The sequence below is a fragment of the Ursus maritimus genome, unplaced genomic scaffold (genome assembly GCF_017311325.1).
Source record: "Ursus maritimus isolate PB19 unplaced genomic scaffold, ASM1731132v1 scaffold_7, whole genome shotgun sequence".
Lineage (NCBI taxonomy): Eukaryota > Metazoa > Chordata > Mammalia > Carnivora > Ursidae > Ursus > Ursus maritimus.
In genome coordinates, this window is record NW_024426885.1 from 77,999,141 (window position 1) to 78,016,718 (window position 17,578).

The 17,578-nt window shown below is 45.8% G+C and overlaps 1 protein-coding gene across 1 annotated transcript in view; it reads right to left on the minus strand.

Annotated features, from left to right (window-relative positions):
- Positions 1 to 17,302, minus strand: part of PRKG1 (protein kinase cGMP-dependent 1) — a 1,188,324-nt gene extending 1,171,022 nt beyond the window's left edge. Inside the window, exon 1 of the mRNA XM_040624668.1 lies at positions 14,283 to 17,302. Coding sequence (XP_040480602.1) covers positions 14,283 to 14,548 — 266 coding nt within the window. The 5' untranslated portion in view covers positions 14,549 to 17,302. The remainder of the gene's footprint in view (positions 1 to 14,282) is intronic.
- Positions 17,303 to 17,578: the final 276 nt, after the last annotated feature.

The window sequence follows — 17,578 nt, forward strand, 5'->3', positions numbered from 1 at the left end:
AACGTGCATTTTAGCAAGAGTCCCCAGGTGATTACTCTGCACTTTAGAATCTGAGACAACCTGGGTTTATTCAACTCAGACAGGAGGTGACTGCAGAGGGGCCGTAACACAGCCAAAGCTGGTGCAAGAATGTCACGTTTCTAATACGATGCGGGGGGGGGGGGGGGCATGAAATTTGTAGAAAGAGAACAGAGACAGCACCATGAATGAAAAATAAGTCCTAAATATAGCATGTCAGAGTGCCATCTGTGATTCGGGGAAATGACTCTGAAAATTGGGTCAGAGCTATTCTAATAAGCAGAATTAAAACCAAGTATGGAGTTAGAAGTCAGGGAAGAATATGAATGGGTCCAGAGTTAAAAGTCATTATATACTTGGTGAATGAAGTCAGAAAAAGTGAAGAATAACAATGGGAGCTCACACTTATTGAATGGCTATACAAGCACTCACGAAACTACTACCACGTGGGTGAGCTCAAGCCTCTCAACAGCCAGATGAGACCTGTAGCCACTGAGGCCCCCGAGGCTGGGCTGCACAGTGCATACCAGGCCAGGAAGGCCACAACCCAGCTCTGCGTCTCCTGCACACCTCAGACCCCTTCTCACATCATGCTGAAATAAAGCCTGCAACAGTATTTGTCCAAACTGCCAAGGTCAGATACAGTCCATAGCCGCCTGTAACTTGCAAAGAGGCCCTGAGGATACATGAACGCCTAAGTTTCATGTTGATTTCGGGAGAGGCACACACACAGGGAAGCTCAGTGAAAGCATTTGCAGCCTTCAGGCTTCGGGCTTGTGGGTGAAGTTTACTGCTCTGCTACAATGGCTGCAAAGGGTCTCCACCCAAGTCTCCAGCCCTGCAGCTCCACTGGATAGGGAGACTTACCACCACTCAGGAGCACTGAACAATGTCGAGGCAACAAGAACTGGAACACACAAGACCCTGGGGAAGGAGCTTAGGCTGAGGGAGTATGACAGCTGTCAGTAGCCCCTGGTGTGGGGATGCTCCCTCCCACTGAGCAGGACCTCCACTCTGAGGAGCTCCTGCAGAGCGTCCAGTCTCTCCCAGAGCCAGAGGCAGCTGATGCACTCGCTCCGTGTTCCTGCCTTCTCCTCAGACCTCATGAGCAGTCCCAGGCCCTGGTTCATCCCAACCCACCACCTGTAAGAAACTTACACAAAGGGGCTTCTAGATCAGCAGGGTGCTGCACTGGGCCCCCTGTTGCCTTTGACCTACCCGATCATCCAGCTACATTTTATATTTTTCTAAAACCAAAGAAACAGCATTGTACCCATCTCCTTTCCACTTGTGTCTTGGTACGTAAAAGTCTAGTTTCCCGCCTTTCAGTCATCACTGTGGATCTTTCAGACAGGTTTAAGGAGGGCTGCGATGGCAAATAAGAGACATGGGTGGTAGGATCTCAGCATTGCTACGGACAAGCTTCACGTCTTTGGCAAATCATCATCTTTCTGAACCTCTAGATGTTTGCTTGATCGTCTGCCATGAATGTCTTGTTAATCAAAGGGGATGAACAAAATTATCTCCTAAAATCCTTTCTAGGCATGAGGTTCTGGAATTGTTAATACCAGAACTGAAGTTTTTAAAAATCCCTACAACTTTTGAGCCTTGAATTGGCACACACTGGCTAGCAAGTTTACTTAGCAGTCTGCACCCACCTTCTGTAACTCCATAAACAGGTACGGAGTATCTCCTGTCTACAAAGCCCATGGGGAGAAGTATCATTATCCCTATTTTATAGACATGGAAACCAAAGCTCAGAGAGAGAAGTAATTCATTGAAAATCACAAGACCAGTGTGTGCACGAGGAACCAGAGCTCAACCCCAGGTCCATGACTCCAAAACCCGCTGTTTTAATTATCATGACATGTCCTGAGGTCATTTCTCTATAAGACTAAGCTAAAATTTCTGGGATTGGCTCTTCCTACTCTCCAAAAAGCACTTTCCTCTGTAGCTTCGACCCCATGATTGATTACCTTTAATATGTCTGAATTCTGACCCAAATAAATATTTGCAAAGCCATCTTTCAGTAAATCTAGTCCAGTATTGTAACAATGATAAAAAAAAAAAAAAAAAAGGAAAGAAAAGAAAACTCTACCAGAGGTGGCCATCTTATAAAAAGAAAGCTCCACTGAGTAGTTCCAATACCATATATGTCCAAATCTTCCCACTAGCCTTTAAAAAAAAAAAAAAAAGGGTAGCTGAGTGACTTGGAATTTGTTATTTTCCCAAGTGGGGGCAAGTTCCTCAGAATCCTCCAAGTATCCAAAATGTATTTTAATGAAAGAAAAACAAATCATTGTAATCCTTAAAGAAGGATTCTCATTATTTAAGAGCAGTATATGCAAATATTTCATTCTTACTTGCAAAATCATTACATTGTAGCAACTCAGGAATTTTCTTCAACTTTAGAGAAGAAAAAAAAAATCAAGCCAAAAGCACAATATGGACTTTATAAATCTGAAATGTAAACATTACCTCAAAAAGAGTGTTCTCATGAAAGCAGCTCAAGTATAAAAAAGAAATCAGTAAGAACCTTGCACACGTGACTGCTACGGTCGTATGTCTGATTTTTAAAACTTCTTTCTTTAATGTAGAAAATTAACTCTGTCAATGCCACAAGCATGCCTCTTATTTTTACTAGAAAGGACTAGGGCTCATTTATCTGACATAGAAAGCTGACGCATAATCACATAAACTAAAAAAGTCACACTGAAAATTAGCAACTTTTTTTTGACCTAGCACTCTCGCTTTTTAGAATCCATCCTTACATAAATAAAAGACAGTTGAGAAAACGTGTACAAGTATACCAGAGGCAGCGTTTATTATGCCTGCAACCAGACAAAGCCAATAACCACCTGTATCAATAAGGGGAGTACAGGGATGCTATGTAATGTGTAGGGCCATTAAAAAAACCAATATGGACTCATCTGGAAAGAACCCTAGGAGCTATTAGCAAACAAACAAAACAAAAGCAGCAGTTTACTGAGGAATATTATGGAATAATTCCACTTCAGTTAGAAAAACAAGCAAGAAACAACAAAACTCCAAATGGGCAGGAAAGTTCTTTCTATATAAAGGTTTGCATAAACATACAGAAAGGCTAACGGTGGCTGCCTGTCGGCAGAGGACAAGTGGGAAACGTGGGGTGGGGGGGTGGATAGTAAATGTTGTCTTTTACTGTCTGACAACCAGCAAGCATTACTTTGGCAATTAAAACAATCAAGGAGGGGCGCCTGGGTGGCTCAGTTGGTTAATGTCTACCTCGAGCTCAGGTCATGATCCCGGGGTCCTGGGAATGACCCCTTCCCTCCCTCATCAGGCTCCCTGCTCAGCGAGGGAGTCTGCTTCTCCCTCTCCCTGAGCCCCCACCCCCGCCCTCCTGTGCACTCTCACTGTCTGGCTCTCTATCAAATAAATAAATAAAATCTTAGGGGGAAAAAAAAATAATCAAGGAAGTAGACACACCCTCGGAAAAGATGAAAGTCAGCAAATCCGAGAATGGGTGCATGTTCTGAAGTATCAAAAAGCACCTCCAGATTTGAACACAGTGAATATAAACACGGTGGGAAAGAAAGAAACTTCTTTCTGTGATTGCTCTCATCTCAAAAGCCCAGCAAGCCCACGGCAGGTCTCCGCTACTGTGGGCATCCCTGTGATGCCTGAGCCAGATGCTGAGGCTGGGTGACCGGCAATGCAAGGCAGGATACGTCAAACCCTGCCTCTCTACATGGGGATTTGTCTTGCCTTGATAACCAGCCAGGAAGATCAGAGAACACGAAACATAACACAACTTACCCTCTGCTTCTCCATGTCTGACAGTGACTAGCTGTGCTGTTTTGGTCCTTACACACAACAGAGGGAATACCCTACATTCCATCTACCCTTCGTCCTGTCTCAGGGTCCTACACTACGTAACATTTTCTTCCCCTGCCTAGAGCAAATACAAATTCTTGCCCCAAAGAGCATGTTTCACATGCTGACAGCTTCAAATAAATACACCACAGATGTTCAAAACACGTCTCACAAAGGCAATTTGTTGTCAAGGAGGAGATCAGTATGTGCACTGGTTTAAATTTTCTCTATTTCCCATCTTGCAAGCTTATGTAAGTACAACCTGACACGCTATCTGAGCAAAGGAACCAATTAAAGAGGCCAAGTCATCCCATTAATTCAAAACTGACTTCTTTTGACCCAAAGTACAACTTCATGTTGGCACTGACCCGTGGTCACTGAGGCAGACCAAAATAAGTACATTCCTCCTCAGCGTGAGATCACAAAGGATGCCATCAGCAAGACTACTTCCCTTCCAGTCCCCTGGGGGTCTTCACAGAACAGGGGTCACAGACTGAACGGAACAGCGTTTTACAGGAAGTCTGAACGGCACTTTCCAAGAGATTATTGATTCAAAAACGTCCAGTCCATTAGCTGTGACCCACCATTTATCCCTTTGGGGTAGGTCAGACTACACTAGTTCCTCTATACCCTAAAATTGTTGAAAGGCAGTTTACATTTAGGGCATCCCAGCAGAGGGGAAAAAATCACATCGTTTCGCTCTTGCAAATATTCAGATGTGTATAAATAATCATTAACTGGATTATTCAAATGTTTTTCTAAGAAGGACCTTACCCTGCAAGGGGCCATATTAAGATTTACTTAATTATATTCTAGAATCACAGAAGTACCCAGAAGATCAAACAACCTTCTAAAAAATTAGAAGCTACTAGAAGTTTCATCTAACAGCTGCTCTAACTTTTTCTTATACTAATTGTCTTTTAGTTCTTTTGGGGGGGGGAGAGAAGGGAGTAGAAAATCTCAATTCTGTCTCCTCACACATATATTTCTTACCACTATTAATTTTCCGTTATTTCTCTCGGTGGTCTTCTCTCAGGCAAATCGGAGCCCGGAGGTCTCAAAGGGGTTTTAGGAATTTCCCTCAGACCAATATTAATGTTCAAAGACCTCTCCCTGCCAGGCCCACTATTTGCCTCCCTTTTGTTAAAGGCAAACACTACAAAAGAAAACGGGCGCTTTGGCTTTTTTAATACATTCCCCAAAATCACTAATTGGGAAATGATAACACTAAACGGGCGCTTTGGCTTTTTTAATACATTCCCCAAAATCACTAATTGGGAAATGATAACACTACATTCATTCAATGGTAACACTTTCCAAACACTTGAATGCTGACATTAAGAAAGTTGTTTGTTTGGGAATATGTTTTCAACGCCAACCAAAAGCGGTTCCCAAAAGCTAGACGTCCAACTGACTAAATATTATACTTCTGCTGCCATCTTGTGGTCAATCTTGAAATCTCACCCTCTCGCCCTTCCCTCTCCCTGCAAGGCTTTCTCTCCCTATCTTTTGGAGGCACCTACACCCAGATCCTAAGGATTCCCATTCTTCAGTAGACGGGGGTACAGTCTGCATTATGCCCTGAAGGAAGACTGCACTAGTGCTAATTCCTCCTCCTGCCTATACATTCTCTCCTTTCTCCTCGTATTTTTCTCATTTTTCCGCTGGCATTCTCTTCACAGTAACAGCTTTCAAAAAGGTTTTCTCCTCATTTAATCTAGTTTCCTACAAGTCAATGAAATACAGAAACACAGGAAAATACATTTGTCTTTGTTTTAAAGATTTACCCTTCCAAACTGTTTCCAAATTGCATTTTTACAAAGAAAGAAAGAAAGAAAGAAAGAAAGAAAGAAAGAAAAGAAAAGAAAAGAAAAGAGAAAAGAAAAGAATCATCGTAGTCTTTCCAGCTACAAAATGCCACACTGCCACCCTCCAAAATGCCACACGGCCACAGATGCCACCGCAGAGTCTCCGGATCCAAGGAGGAGCCCTGGGGGGAGTGGAGAGGCCACACTGCACTGCAGACACTGCAGGACAGAGCCCCCCAGGGCCCCGGGGGCAGGGTGGGGACTGGGGCCCAGCATCCTTCATTCTTTCCCAGCTGTCCTGGTCACCTGTGGGCCCTGCTGTGGAACGGCAAAGAAAGTCACAGATCTGGGGGGAAATCCAATGTTTTTCTGATGATATATTGGAGTAAATAATTCTTAACCACACTGCTCTGCATCAGAGCAAGAGTATATTTTATAGAATAGAATAGAATATAGCTCTATGTCCCCCCTCTAGCCCTTGTGGAGAAACTGAGTCACCAAAGACGAGCACCCAGGTAGCTCAGGTAGCTAGAATCTTCCAAACTAGGGTAAGGGTGAGTAAGGAAATAAGCATGAGAACAATCTGTTTCATTCCCGTTGAAAATGACTTCAAGGGGCGCCTGAGTGGCTCAGTCAGTGAAGTGTCTGCCTTCGGCTCAGGTCATGACCCCAGGGTCCTGTGATCAAGTCCCAAGTTGGGCTCCCTGCTCAATGGAGAGTCTGCTTCTCCCTCTGCCCCGCACCCCTGCTCCTGCACTCTCTCTCTCTCAAATAAATAAATAAAATCTTTAAAAAAATGATTTTAAAGCGATCTTTCCCCATCCTCTTCCGTATACCCATCTATACACCATCAATATGTTTAGACTTTTTTCTTAAAACTTAGCTTTATCATAAGCGATCATAGCTTTGATGTGCTTGTTACATGTTTTCCTCACTTCGTGAAATTCCTAATTGTTCACATACAATAAACTCCCTTGTGCACTGCCCAGTAAGCCTTCCTTGGTGCCGCCAAGAACACGGACATCACACTTGGGGACACGTTGCTCTGCAGTGGACGTGCTAAGTAGAGTGGAGTAAGTCTAACAACTGTTGTTTATAAGTAAGTAGCTTTGAGGTTCACGGGGTCAAGATTTTGACTTTTTAGAGGCATGGTTCAGATCAGAAGTTCTCAGACATTTTTTCTGCAGTGACTCACGAGACGGGTGACGTTCCCAAGTGCAACACTCTCCTGTGAACAGACATGACCGCTTGTGGATTCTGTGCAACTTCCTGCCATATACTTGCAATCCCTCCAGTCCAGAAAGCCCACCAGAATGCTAGAAAAAGCCTCTCCCCAGAGAGGTCTGCGAACGCTCTTATTTCCTAAGACACAAGTAATTCACCGGTTTTGACTTTTCAGCAATCACTGACTCATTTTAACCTCCAACTAATCAAATGCACAGCCCTGGGTGTCGGAACCCCCCAGCTGGAAGCTGCCTGAGGAAGACAAAGGATGCTGTCTTGACTGCTTCAGAGTGGTCTTGCTCTCTGCCAGGAGACTGAACTGAATAGGGACTGGTTTTATTCTCTCGAAGGTTCACACCTTAATGTATAAAAGAATTTTCTATGTTGAGGATTTGGGGCATCTGTAGCCAAGTTCCTCCGCGGCAATGTGATGAACGAAATTAGCATTATCTACACCACATGGGCAATGAGAGGCATCGAGAAAAATATTAACATTTACCCAAAGGCTTTAGATTGGCTCCTCAGACAATAATAGTAGCACACAGTTGTATAAACAGACCTACAAATATTTGTAAGCAGCAAACACAGAAGTATTTTGAGGATCCCTGTAAGGTTTACTAGCAGCATTACTGCAGTGTTTGAGGTCAGAGTGCTCATATAAAGACACATTCGAGGATTAAAACACATTTCGAAGCCCTGTCTAATTTGGACCAGAAAGGAAGAACAGTTTGAATTAGCAACAAATCTGAGCGAATATGTTAAGAACTATAGTTGGATACTTTTTATCACAAGTGCAAAATTTCAACCAACAAGGTAATTCCTGCAGGTGTCTTACTGGATTAGCTTAATATAGATAAACACTCAGAAGAAACCAGTACATCCGGGTTATCGCCTGACAGGCCAAAGTGCTATCAATGTGTTCATACGCACAACAGAATCAACAGAAATCAACTCCTGGTTCCACAAATAAAAACAGATAAAACACAGCTAACACAGTCAATTCACTGGACAGGACAAACTACAGATAGTATTTTAAAACTTTCTAGTCCACGCAAACTTTATATCGCTTGAATTTAAAACTACACTATTTCTCCAGGTAGCATGGGTTTCTAGTACATTCATATATAGCAAACAATATGGACTAAAAGCCACATGCTGCACAATGAAGGCTGCGATCCTCCAGTACTGTTTAGTGAGGGGTAAGGTTGAGAGTTTTTAAAAAGGGATCTGTTGTTTAAGAACACTACGTAAAATAAGGAGACTACGTCCACCATCCATCTTCACATAATAAAACAAGTCTATGTCAAAGATACAGTTTCTGGAAATACCCATTTTTTACAGAGCCAATATTCTAAAGCGTTTTATATTTCAATATGAACAATAGATATTTTTTAAACTTTAGAAAATTCAAATTGCATAATACCTGAATCATTTGAAGTTATGATAGGTTTTTCGAAGTTTAGAGTAGCATTTTGAGCAAGAAGTCTGCTCTATGTTTGCTGTTTTATGATTTTTGCAAATGAAACCGATCTGGCAGGAGTTAGAGAGGTTAAGGTGGAACAGAGAGACACGGGGACCCAGAGAGAGAGAGACAACACAGGCAGACCCAAGGACAAAGGACGGGAGGTGAAAAATCATCAATGGGTGAAAGGAGGAGGTGCACTTCCACAAGGAGCAACAAAGCCTGGTGCTCAGAGCCGGTTCTGGGAAGCAGTCTTGGGCTGCGTGCCCAGGACCAAGAGCAAGCATCTGACAAACTGCGAGGTGCCACGATCTATTTTATCCTAACAGCCCAAGCAGTACATCTTCCGTTCCACAAGACACTGATTTGGGCCAACCTAGAAGAATTTTACAGTAAGAACTTCTGTAAGCATAAAAGGCATAAAATGAATCAAGTGGCAATGTGTGTGTGTGTGTGTGTGTGTGTACACACATAGACACACACACAGACACGCATACACATAACCATACACAAATAGCCTTTGCTCTTCAGGGACCCAACAGCGTGGCAACAACAAAGGAAGACTCAAGGTCAGGACTCCTTTTTGACAATTCCCAAACTCGAGAGCTTTCACTTTTGTGAAACAGGATATGCTATCCCTGGTTTATCTCCAAGCTCACAGTAACGTCCAAGAGCTACAAGAACCCGAGATAAGACAGGGTCCCGAACTCTGATAAGCCCATTCTCAATGGCAAATGAAAATAAGTATCCATGCTCTGAGCAACTACAAAATCACCTGAAAATCCGATCAAGAGAAAGGGTTTCAATGCACTCTCGGCCTCCACTACACTGGAGGGAGAGAGGGCACTTAGGAAGAGAGGAAGAAGATAGTACATCGTTTGTTGTTTCAGGTCTGTTAGAAATAGTCTCATAAGGGTCGGTCCAATTTCTAATGCATACGTGATTAAATGTGAACTTTCAACCTACACGTAGATCAATGATTCAAATGGAGCAAGAATTCCTGGTACATTACAAATACATCTGGAAAATGCATGATTACAGACCCTGAGCCAATCTCGAAGCCAAGTGAATGGGTCTTACATAAGAAGCACAGACAGATGATAAGCTGAAGAAATCAATTCACCAAGTCTGGTGCTGATGCAAAATTAAGAAACCTGAACTATCTTTCGGGTCCCATTTCTAAGATCCTTTAAAAGGCACTTCAGGGACAGTTTGCTCTGTTTTCTCATCACTGAAAGCAGGGTACAACTTTGACCAAAAGGAGATGTGAAGTGCTCACACTCTGTCCTCTCCCAATGACATGTGGTGAGACCGCAGGGTGTTGACAAGCCACCTTGCATAAAACCCTCCCCTGCCCTCCTCATCCTGACTCCCCTTAAATTCTTGTCATAAATATTACTCATTTGAGCAAACTAAATGAATGTCCTCTCCCAGAAGCTGTTAAACTATTACTATGTTAATCTGGAAAGGATAACCAGTTAACATATTGATATATTGTCACTTAGTAATAGATTCCTTTCAATGGGAGGGTTGGTAGGGACGAAGGGATTAGCATGAGCAGTCTGCAAGGCAAAAGGCAAAGGGTATAAGGAATGGTGTCCAAAGGAGGCAACCATGATCACTGTCACAACCATCCAATTCATCAGCCCCGCCTACGACATGAGAAAGGTGGGAAGGAAGCAAAGGGAAAGACTGGTATAGGACAGTCTCAGGAGCAGGACTGCCTGAGAAAACCCCAGCCAGGTGTGTGTGCTGGGTACGAGAGCTCGCTGGCCACTTCTCAGGAGGTCCACTGAGTGACGGCTCTAACACTCTTTTAACGAAAATCCTATTCTAATTTAGGTTCGGTGATTTCTATTTGAAGGGACTCACCCGTTCCTAAGATGGAACTTGCCCAGTTCCAAGGGGAGAGAGTGTTGCCGCTTAGAACTTGGGCTCTGGAAACGTCAAGGTTTGGGTTTGAAACTTGTGTCTCACATTTCCTAGCTGTGAGATCTCAGGCAAATGACTTCTTCAGGACTGATTCTTCAGTTCACTCTCTGTATTACCCTTGCTATTTTAAAGTACTGTGGATTTTCTCTACCAACAGTTAATAAGCGGGGCCCAGAATTCAGCTGGTACTTACTTCATTGAAGTTGCTTATGTCAAAATTAGGCCAAATCCCTTGATTTAGTCTGAAGGTTAAACCAGACCCGAATTGAATGAGAGATGCAAAAAGCAAAATGAGCTTTCTGGGGCACCCATCCCAAAGCATCCATGTCCCAGTGGAGGGAAGTTCAAGTTCCAAATGATGAATTTACATCATCAAAAATCAAGGGATTTGTGACAAGAATAGCTCAAATGTCTTTGGAATACAATCTCTTGTCCCCGTTACACATGAATATTGATTCCAGCCTGAGCTTGAGTTACTTTAAAAAGAACAACAACAACTGTTTGCAGTCCTCTGAGCCAAATGGGCAGCCAAAATAAGGAGGTGTGTAAAATTTTCGAGGAAAGAATTCAGGATATTAGGTAATTCTTGATGTGGGTATATACATTCAGGGAACTGAGAGTTCACAGAAAACGATGTAAAACACTTGGACCTAACTAGCAGAAAGTGATACATAAATTCAAAATATCATCATCGTCATCCAAAATACCCTACAGTTTTCCAACATAATCACTTGATCCCTACTGGGCATTTCTATGGGGTCTGAAAATGAGGACTGCAGTAAGCCGGACATTTTCTTTTTGAACATGATTATCATACTGTACACTTGATACTTACGCTGAGCACTCAGATCTTCCCTTTCCCTAGTATAATTTTCATCTAAGCATTCCTTGGATACTTAGATCATTCTTAACGGAGATTGTGCCGTAGACCCTCTGTGGACACATGGAAGTCTGGCTAATTGGACTGACTTGATTACAACAGTGAATTCTCCCATTTCCTTCCACTGCAATAAATGCTTAAGATATTTTTGCCACCTATTATGTAAATATTTTAGATTGCCATAATTTTCTAAAACGGTGCTTGGAGGAAAAGCTCTTTTATCATTCTGCCCACCAGACTCCTGTACTTTCAACGTACGTGTCTTGTTCGTATAAACACTGCATGTCCCAGTAAAGTTTGAAATGAACTCCTGAATAGCTATCACTCAAATTCTCTAGCAACTGCAAATGAGCATTAGCTTTGCAGTAAAGCAGTCCCTTCGGCCCCAGCAAGCCCATCAGGATGGCACAGCTTTCCACAAAGGGTGCGTGAGGTGACGGAATGTCTCGACCCCAAATCTAAGTATCTGAAAAGCAGAAAATACACTTTATCTTGAGAGCCCCTTGTTTGCTGTAAAAGGTTGGATCTGAGAAATACTTTTTAAAGGATATCCTTTCCTGACCAGAATGAAGTGTCCGACCAATAATTAAGTTGCTATCTTCTCTTTAAGTGCTAGGATGAATACCTGATTCCAATGGTTACTCTCCCCATTCATTATACCAGTCAAAATCCTTTAAACTCTAATGAGTCAGCCTCCCTAAAATACACTCCAGGCTCCATTTGAAAGTCTAAGAAACTAAGTGCTGAGTGGGGGAAAGTTTACCCTCCATCCCTGCGTAAATCAGAGCACAGAGGAAGCAGGAAAAGGCTCCAGAGACTTGCTTTAGACCCAGACACGCTCTGACCTCCACTGCGCATGATCCACGCCGAGGCCGAAGGCTCCTACCCCTAACTGCACAGCGCAGGGGCGGGGGTGGTCGGAAAGGGAGGATGATGTGTGCGAAGCAAAGACCAGCCATTTCCTCCCGGTGCATACAAACCCTCCTCTCTTTCCTAGAGAGATGTGCTCGTCAAGGAGAATAAAAGCGCCTCTGAGCGAGCTCCCGCGGGAGAGTGGACGCGGGGTGGGGAGAATTTCCTCCCGGGCCCTTGCAGAGCCTGGTGGAACCGCCCCTGTGCTGCCGAGGGGCGCTGGTTCCTCGGTAGGGGCACAGCCCAAGCACAGGGATCTGAAATTCCAAAAATGCGATAAAGCCCCGGCCGGCCCGTCGGCCCAGGAGGCGAGCAGCTGCCGGGTGACCGCTGATGAAGTGGCTCCTTAAGGAGGTGGGCAGATTGATTCCAGCTGCTGAGCGAGGGGCAGGGCAGCGGCCGCGGAATGCGCAGCCCGGCGGAGCCGAGCCTCAGCCCAGCCCCGGGCAGCCGCCCCCCCCTCCCCCAACCAAGGGCAAGGCCAGATAGGAGCAGCGGCTGCAGTCTTGCCCTGGCAGCAGGAAGAATGCCATCGTTCCACCGGGTAGGGGCTTTCAGGGCAGGCTGCGCCAAAAGGTGCCATGTGGGCAGTGTCACTGTGTAGCTGGAGTGTCCCTCGGGAATCTGAAAACTGTCCCCTTAGACGTCGGATCAGAACGGGACCCACGTTCCAGAGGCGAATCCTTTCTGGCTGGTTCCTGTTTTTCTTCCCGGCCCACTCCCAGCTCCTGGCCCTCTTCTAACAGCTCCTCACCCCTCCCTACCCAGTCTCCTGTGTTCCCCTCCCCCACCACGCAGGCACACTAATCAATGCACAGGAGAGACAGACAAGGAAGGGGTGCAGAGGCAGAGTGGGGGCCCCTGACAGCGGCCTGGATGGACACTGGACAAGAACACATGCCCTTTGGAAGTGCTGGCCTCCAAGTCAGAGAGCTAAGGGGGAGGGACTCATTTGAGGGGTCCCCTGAGAGCCCCAAACTCAGACACCAAGTGATCTAAGTAGAAGAGGGAAGGGGTAAGAGGTAGGCGGGCATGAAGGCACGCCTAATGGAATATTCAATATCCTGCGAAATGCACTTTGGGCCGCGCGCTTCCAGAGACTAAAAGCCAGTAATGGGCTCTGGAGTCTGCACTTCCTTTCCCTAATGTCCAGAGGCGCTTTAATGCCGCAGCCAATCGATCAGCCTCCTCCGGTGAAGGCGGCGAGGGGAGTGCAAGAGCTTCCTACTTGCGGCCAAAGTCGCCCGGCCTCCTCTGCACACCAGCACCGCGCGACACACAACTTTGAACCGGCAGGACTGGGCTCTTAAAGTGTCCGGGAGGGGAAAGAAAGGAGCCCGGAGGCCCCCAGAGAAACGGCCCGCCTTTCTCTTTACCCCAACTTTTCCGCGGAAAAGTTTCCGCGGGAAGACAACAAGGAGGCAGCCTTATCCACCCGGGGGCACGGCTGGCCGTAGCCCCAAACCTGCTCCAGGTACAAGGTCACCGAGCCGCCTCCAAGCCCAGGGCAGCCCCAGGTGTGGCCCTTGTGGAAGGGACACAAACGAGGCACACGAACGTCCAGAAAGTGGGGTTTCTTTGCAATTTCTTGCTGACATCACTGAGGCGGCCTGGAAAGTGACCCTGTGAATAAACTTCTCCCGGTCTCCCCACCCCGGAGGCCGGATCCCGGCAGCGGAGACGCGCCCCCGTCCCGCCTCCCCACGCCCCTGCACCGTCCCCGCAGGACTCCTGCGCTGGGCAAGTCCAGTCCCTCGGCCCAAGCCGACCCCGTCCGGGCTCCGCCGCCCCTCCCCCGGGACGCTGGCACGGCCCCACCACGCACGCCCCGCGGCCTGCGTCTGGGGTCGCCTCGGGGAGCTCCGCGGCCCCGGGACGCGCGCGGCTCTGTCCGGGTGCGGGGCGGCCGAGTTAGCGGCGCGAGCAAACTTTCCGTCTCCTCCCCACCCCCACGCCACCGGGGCGCGTCTCCCCGAGGAGCTCGCCTTTCCCAGCCCGCCAGAGCCCGGCGCGGCACGTGACGGGCAGGAATAAAAATAAACACTTCCCAGGCCCCGGGCCGCGGGGGCACCCCACTCGGCGCGGCGGCGAGCAGGGGGCGCCCCGCGCCGCCCGCCCCACGCGCGCGCGCGCGCACCCCCAGCCCGAGCCGGGCCTGGGCTCCAGCCCGTCGCGCCCGGCCCGCGCCTACCTCTCGGACTTGGTGAACTTCCGGAACGCCTGTCGGAGGTCGTGGAAGGAGCGGTAGGTCTGCGGCTCCGCCGAGATGCCCTGAGCCCGGGTGGTGCGCGGCCCGATGTGCGGCGAGGGCGCGGGCAGCACGGACTGGCATTTGTGCAGCTTCCTCTTCAGCTCCTGGATCTCCTCCTCCTTCTCCGACAGCCGCTTCTCCAGCTCCTTGATCCTCTCCTCCTTGAGCATGAGAATCTTGGCAAAGTCTTCCTCCAGCTCGCTCATTTTCTCCCGGAGCCCCTCCGCGAAACTTTCCTCGGGCGCGGCCGGACGCCGGCCGGGGAGGCGAGCGCGGCGAGGGAGCCGAGGGGGCGCCGAGTGCGAGCGCGCGGCAGTGCTGCCCCAGGAGCGGCCGGCGGGCGCGGGGAGCCGCAGGCTGCGAGCCCTTTCTGCTGAGTGGCCTGAGAGCTCCGAGGGGAGGATGAGACGTCTAAAAGCGGTGGAGAGGAGAGGCAGAGTGCTAATCCCCAGCCTCTCGGGGGACTAGGTGATTATCTTTCATTGAGAAACCAATTAGAGCTGCCCGGCCTCCCCTGAGACCCCCTCCCCCGTCCCCTTTCCCAATCGCTCCGTGAGAACACCGCGCGCGCCACCCCACCGAAAGCCTGGCTTCCAGCTGGAGGGTTGGACCAGAGAGCCTGGTCTCACCCCATCACACAGTAATCACTCTTCCACGCTATATGGTACCAAAGGGAAGGGGTGGGGTGGGGGGAGCTTTATGCCACTTGATCCTTGAAATAGCAACAATTACCATGTGATCTGGCAGATGACGCAGCGCTTGTAACTGGAGCCTAAAGACTTGGTGGGGTGTGTGTGAGAGACAGTGTGAGATATTTCATAAATATTAGGCTGCCTTAGAGTCAGTAACCTGCATAAATTCATCTTTGTTTTCACTTTTTACTGCTCTGGATAAGGTAGGGTGTGTGTGTGTGTGTGTCTGTGTGTTTCTCTTACTGTGCAGCCCTGTGCTTGTGACCCCATGTAATACGAATGACACGGCAATAGCAATTCCAACTTGTTTCAGCATCAGATTTTGCTGGAAATAGTGAACCATTGGTAGGAAAGTTGAATGAATACACATATGTAATGAGCCACATGTTTGGCGGGCTGGGGGAAGGCCATTCTGTTGTGAACTTCTTGAGCCTGCAGCTTATTTCCTCTGCTACAGTTAAAATGTGTATATGGAACATCCAGATTATATCACGACATCGTCTTCCATGCTTGTGACTTAGCATCCGCTGGTGCTAAACGGCTGGCTCGCCCCACCAGCGCCAGTGTTGGGGAAAAATTCCATCTGTAATCTGTGTTTTTCCCTTACCTGTGCATCCCCCTAACCCTATGCTAAAGGGATTGTTCTACCTGTTTGAGCCTGAGTATTTGCTAATGCCTAAAATCTCTTTCTCTTATCTGTTGTGTCACAAAGAACATTTTTCATCACATTAATCATTGTGTGAGTTTATCTGTGACTGTGGGAGGAGCACGTCTCCAGGTAATGATCGACAGAACAGTAAATCTTTTTTTTAAGGGAAAAAAAATACATAGTTGCAGACTAAGATACCAAAGGACTTTCTCTGAAATACTAACTTCCCTTAAAAAGAAAGATCAATGTACAATCACTGTTGTATATTTTTTTAAAAAACATTTTTTTCCTACCTTGTCTGAAATGCCTAAGGAAAAAGCAGGCATATACTTTAGTTTATAAATAAATCCTAAAATATATTTTATTCTGGAGGTTTATTTATTATTTATTGTCAGTTGTACTCATCTGACTATTTTGAATTAAAAACACTCCAAAGCACATCTGAATTTCTTAATCACACCAGATGCTCAAGGCTGGTTTTATTTACTCATATTTGAGAAGTTCTCGGTCTTGATAGTTTCTATTCTGTTGTTGCATCTAGGAGCAATTTAAACTGCTATAATCCTTTTAGGAACACTCGAAACAGTTGGCCTTTTAAAATAATACATTAGAAAACACTTTATCACATTCAAAACTCCAGCAGAGGCTCAACTTTATGGAAGAGATAGAAATAGTTGTAAAATGACTCCTGGACAGGTTCTTTCAAGCTTTACATTATCTTAAATGCAGATATTCAAATGTTTCTCCTTGCTTATTTTTTAAAACGGAGCATTTAGACCAAGATTTCACACACACACACACACACACACACACACATACCTTAAAACCCTAACTTCATGCCTATCTTCCAAAATTAATCTTATTTTTTAATATATCAGTTTTAACTTAAGTAGTGTTGATACGTAGTAACATTAAATCTTGTCCATTGGCTTAATAAATATTTAATTTAGAGCACAAGAAACACTTCACAGAGAGCCTGGTAGAAGGGTAAACACCGAATTATTAAAAATCATAGCATTCCAGAGCCGAAACAACATCGAAGATCATCTAACCAAATCACCTCATGTTATAAAGGAAAAAAAATTAGAGCTTGAAAGGTAAGGTCCAAGGTCACCTAAGTTAATAAGTGTGAATCCAGAATTCCCAATGCCCGCACAGAATGTTTTCCCTAGCATGCTGCTTCTAGCCTGACACCTGAAAATCTAGAAATTCTATGATTCTGACAACCTTTAGTATTCAAAGACGTTGCTTTACTCTGTGTTGTTCGCTTTTAAATATGTAGCAGTTAGTTTCAACTATCAAAGCAAAAGTATTAATGAAACCTTAGTTTTAGTTTGTGCTGTTTCCTTTTTTTTCTTAAAGGGGAAGGCCGCCATCTAGTGCCCTTGGAGAAATTTGCTAAAGAAAAATTTAACCACAATGAAGTGAGGTTATGTCCTTAAATACCCATACCAGTGTTTCCATGCTCCTCATTTAAGAGAAATAAAGAAAATACGCTGAATTTTGTATCTGAGTACAACATTTTTAAGAGTTAAAAATTTACAATCTGGATTGTAAAATTTACAATCTTTGACCACTGGATAATGACAAAAGTGATAATAAACATTTGTTGAGTGTTTAATATATGCCAGCCCAGGGCTAAGTCCTTTATGCAACTGATTTTAATGCCCATAATGACTCTATAAGGTAGGTACTATTATTTGTTCCCATTTTATAGATGGAGAAACTGACGCTTAGCCAGATTAAGTAATACGCCCATGGTCACAATGTCCAGATCTGACTAACCTAGGCTGTCTTAATCCCTGCACAGCACTGATTCAACCTGAAATGTATTAAAATGTCCACTTCTCTCTGAGCCCAGTGACAAGCAGAACTAAATTCTTTGCTAATGGGAA